The sequence below is a fragment of the Merops nubicus genome, unplaced genomic scaffold, assembly GCF_000691845.1.
Source record: "Merops nubicus isolate BGI_N331 unplaced genomic scaffold, ASM69184v1 scaffold45604, whole genome shotgun sequence".
NCBI lineage: Eukaryota > Metazoa > Chordata > Aves > Coraciiformes > Meropidae > Merops > Merops nubicus.
Window position 1 is genome coordinate 461 of NW_008605740.1, and position 4,143 is coordinate 4,603.

The 4,143-nt window shown below is 59.9% G+C and overlaps 1 protein-coding gene across 1 annotated transcript in view; it reads left to right on the forward strand.

Moving 5' to 3' along the window:
• The window catches only part of MARS (methionyl-tRNA synthetase), a gene marked incomplete at its 5' end in the record, with an annotated part of 4,440 nt that extends 457 nt beyond the window's left edge, over nucleotides 1–3,983 (forward strand). Inside the window, 16 exons of the mRNA XM_008939417.1 lie at nucleotides 7–114; nucleotides 218–330; nucleotides 475–591; nucleotides 694–897; nucleotides 1,051–1,252; nucleotides 1,372–1,446; nucleotides 1,532–1,702; nucleotides 1,791–1,886; nucleotides 1,972–2,089; nucleotides 2,350–2,563; nucleotides 2,643–2,774; nucleotides 2,883–2,987; nucleotides 3,063–3,246; nucleotides 3,346–3,450; nucleotides 3,674–3,754; nucleotides 3,831–3,983. Of these exons, the coding sequence (XP_008937665.1) occupies nucleotides 7–114; nucleotides 218–330; nucleotides 475–591; nucleotides 694–897; nucleotides 1,051–1,252; nucleotides 1,372–1,446; nucleotides 1,532–1,702; nucleotides 1,791–1,886; nucleotides 1,972–2,089; nucleotides 2,350–2,563; nucleotides 2,643–2,774; nucleotides 2,883–2,987; nucleotides 3,063–3,246; nucleotides 3,346–3,450; nucleotides 3,674–3,754; nucleotides 3,831–3,983 (2,178 nt within the window). The remainder of the gene's footprint in view (nucleotides 1–6; nucleotides 115–217; nucleotides 331–474; nucleotides 592–693; nucleotides 898–1,050; nucleotides 1,253–1,371; nucleotides 1,447–1,531; nucleotides 1,703–1,790; nucleotides 1,887–1,971; nucleotides 2,090–2,349; nucleotides 2,564–2,642; nucleotides 2,775–2,882; nucleotides 2,988–3,062; nucleotides 3,247–3,345; nucleotides 3,451–3,673; nucleotides 3,755–3,830) is intronic.
• Between the last annotated feature and the right edge of the window lie 160 nt (nucleotides 3,984–4,143).

Here is a 4,143-nt window from a genome sequence, read left to right on the forward strand (position 1 = left end):
AAATCTGCTGACTCTCTTCTGATGCCCAACGCACTGCTGGAGTTGAAGTCCTACCTGCAGAAGCAGCCTCCGCCCTGCCTGGCAATGGAGAGAACCACCAGTAACGAGCCCGAGGTGCAGCCCCGTCCCCCTGCACAGCCCTGGCTCAGGGATGGGCCCCTGTGGGGCTGGTGTTGACAGGCATGCAGACCCTCACTGGGACCAGCTGTCCCTGCAGGAGGAAGAAGGTTCTGAGCATTCCCTGACGGAGGAGGAAATCACAGCTGCTGTGGATGCCTGGGCCCGTGGTGCTGCAGCGCTGCCCAAGCCCTGGCAGCCTCAGAAACCTGTGTGAGTCCCAAGATGATGCTAAACTTGTCTCTCCCAGACCTCTAAGGGGCCTGGCAGGGTCTTGCAGGGCCATGCTGCATTGTTCTGGGGTGGGGCGGCTCTGCTGCTGTTTGTGCCCGCTCTGACTGCCCCTGTCCATGCCAGGCTGCCGGTGGAGGGCATGAGGAACGTCCTGATCACCAGTGCTCTGCCCTACGTGAACAACGTGCCCCACCTTGGCAACATCATTGGTTGTGTCCTCAGCGCCGACACCTTTGCCAGGTAAAACCTGGCTGCGGGAAAGCTTTATGGGGCCAGGGGATCATCGTGGGGGGCTGTACTGCCCCCAGCTCCAGCACGGGCATCACAGGCCCTTGCCTGCAGGTACTGCCGTCTGCGGAACTGGAACACTCTCTACATCTGTGGCACAGACGAGTATGGCACAGCAACTGAGACCAAGGCGGTGGAAGAGGGGCTGACACCCCAGGAGATCTGCAACAAGTACAACGCCATCCACGCTGACATCTACCGCTGGTTCAACATCTCCTTTGACTACTTTGGCCGCACCACCACGCCGCACCAGACCACGTGAGCAGCCGTGTCCCCCAGGGTCTCGCTGAGGGACTGGCGCTGGGAAACGTTGAGGGGAAACCCAGCATGCATGGCTGAGGGTGCTGTATGGCTCTCCAGGGTTCCCTGTCCGATGGGTGCTGCCCCCCTTCTCTTCCTCTCCTGTTCCAGGATTGCTCAGGACATCTTCCAGCGCTTGCTGGCCCACGGTTTCCTACTGCAGGACACTGTGGAGCAGCTGCGGTGTGAGGACTGCCAGCAGTTCCTGGCTGACCGCTTTGTGGAGGGCACCTGCCCCTTCTGCAGCTACGAGGAGGCCCGGGGGGACCAGTGTGATAAATGTGGCAAACTCATCAATGCTGTGGAGCTGAAGGTGGGACAGGATCGCTCTGAGGACCACCCCACCCAAGCCTACGGCTCCATCCTCTGCTCTGCCTGGGACTGCCAGCCTTGTCCTGGGCTCCCTCCCACCCATATTTTTCTCCCTGATAGAATCCACAGTGCAAGCTCTGCAGGGGTGTCCCTGTAGTGAAGCCCACCCAGCACCTCTTCCTGGACCTACCCAAGGTGAGCTTTATCCTTGGGGGAGTGAGGAGGGGATGGGGCACCCCCTGGTACCGCTGTGGTACCCCATCCATGTGTTCCCCCACAGCTGGAGGAGCGGCTGGAGCCCTGGCTGGAGCAGTCCTGGGCCACAGGGGACTGGACGGCCAATGCTCGCTACATAACTCGTTCCTGGATCCGGGACGGGCTCAAACCCCGCTGCATCACCCGTGACCTGAAGTGGGGCACACCTGTGCCCCTCGATGGCTTCCGTGACAAGGTGTGCCCCACCTGGCCCCTCACTTGCAGTGTCTGTCCCCAGGAGCCCTGCCTGGATGCCCCCTACTCACGTATCGCTCTCCTCCCAGGTTTTTTACGTATGGTTTGATGCTCCCATTGGCTACTTGTCCATTACGGCCAACTACACTGACCAGTGGGAGAGGTGGTGGAAAAACCCACAGCAGGTAGGAGCTGCAGCATGGGGGTGGGGACAGAGCTGGATGCCAGCATCCACTGATGTCCCCCCTGCCTCCGCTCGCTACCTGTCAGGTCGAGCTCTACAACTTCATGGCCAAGGACAACGTCCCATTCCACAGCGTCATATTCCCCTGCTCGCTCCTCGGTGCTGATGACAACTACACCCTGGTGAACCACCTCATTGCGACAGGTACTGGGGGAGTCACCAGAGGTTGGGAGGGAGGTCTCCACACTTCCCTGCTTTCCGTTGGTACTGGGAATAGTCCTGTCTGTCCTGCAGAGGCACAAAAGCACATTTGCCCTCCTTGTACTTGGAAGCCCCTTTGAGCTTGGCAGGAGTTTATCAGCACTTTGACAGAATCTCCCTGTTTTGTGGGGCTGTTTCCTGCCTGGGAGAGGGCTGGATCCCCACTTGAGCCCCATAGTGAGGGTCTCTCCTTCCCTCCCCAGAGTACCTGAACTATGAGGACGGGAAGTTTTCCAAGAGCCGGGGCGTGGGAGTGTTTGGGGACATGGCCAAGGACACGGGCATCCCGTCAGACATCTGGCGCTTCTATTTGCTGTACCTGCGGCCTGAAGGACAGGATAGTGCCTTCTCCTGGAGCGACCTCATGCTCAAGAACAACTCAGAGCTGCTGAATAACTTGGGGAACTTCATCAACAGGTTCTAGGACGCCCTGGTGGTGGCAGGGGACATCTTTGTCCCTGGGCTGTGCTCACTCCTGTTCCACCTCTCTCCCTAGAGCTGGCATGTTTGTCTGCAAGTTCTTCAGTGGCACTGTCCCCAACATGGTCCTGACACCAGATGACAAGCGGCTCTTGGCCCGTGTCACCCTGGAGCTGCACCAGTACCACCAGCTGCTGGAGAAGGTCCGGTGAGTAGCCCAAACCCCCAGGCTGGCGCAGCACTGAACTGTCATGAGGGTGGGAGGGCAGAGACTTGACCTACAGCAGCCACTCAGCTGCCATCTACCTGCTGCCAGCATCCGCGACGCCCTGAGGTGCATCCTCAGCATCTCTCGACACGGCAATCAGTACATCCAGGTGAATGAGCCCTGGAAGCGGATCAAGGGTGATGAGAAGGACAGGTAGGGAGAGAGGGGGGCTGGGCCAGGGGTCAGGGCTGGGAGCTGGCATTGATAAGAGGGTTTCCTGCTCCACAGGCAGCGTGCAGGCACAGTGACTGGTGTGGCGGTGAACATGGCTTCTCTCCTGGCTGTCCTGCTGCAGCCCTACATGCCCAGTGTCAGCCTGGCCATCCAGGCGCAGCTCTGCATCCCCCCAGACTGCTTTGTCCTGAGCCACGATTTCACCTGCACCCTGCCCTCCGGGCATCGTGTGGGCACCGTAGGTGGAGGGGAAGGCAGGCTATGCCTTCCCTGGGCACTGCATGGTTGGGATCAGGGGTGTTGGTTTTGTAGGGGTAACGCCTCCCTCTGACTCCAGGTGAGCCCCCTATTCCAGAAGCTGGAGAACGACCAGGTTGAAGCCCTACGCAGGCGCTTTGGAGGAGGGCAGGTGAGTTGGGCTGCAGTAGCCCCACAGCTTTGGGTGCCTCCAAACTTCTCCACCTCGGCTCTGTCTCTGCTCACTTGCTGCCTCTCCTTTACCAGCCTGACAATTTTGCTGTAGAGCCCCAGGTAACTCCCTGGCGCTGCCTCGGGGGTGCTGTGACCCATCCATCCCCAGCATGCGGAGGCAGGGGGCACAGAGCTTTGCCCCTGAGGCTGGGACCAGGGCTCACACTTAACTTGTCTTTCCACAGGCCAAACAGGCCTCTCCACCCCCAGAGATTCCTGTGGCTCCAGGGGACCCCCAGCTGATCCAGGAGTTAACAGAGAAGGTGGCCAAGCAGGTGAGTGGTGGGAGGAGGGGGCTGGCCCTTAGCCTTTCAAGCTCTTACTGCTCACCCCCCCTGCCTGTCCCCCCAGGGCAATCACATTCGGCAGCTGAAGGCCAACAAGGCGGAGAAGGCCCAGGTTGACACAGAGGTGGCCAAACTGCTGGAGCTGAAGAAGCAGCTAGCCCTAGCAGAGGGCAAAACTCCTGAAGTCCTCGTGCCCAAGGGGAAGCGGAAGAAGTAGCACCTTCTGTGCTGGGCCGAGGAGCAGCCCTAGTGCTACCCAGAGACCAGACAGGGCTGCGCTGGCTGGGGGTTACATGCGTGTAATAAAACGAAAACTACACAATTGCATATGGAAGCAGCGCCCTCCCCACGGCATCAGTCTGTGCCAGCAGGGCAGT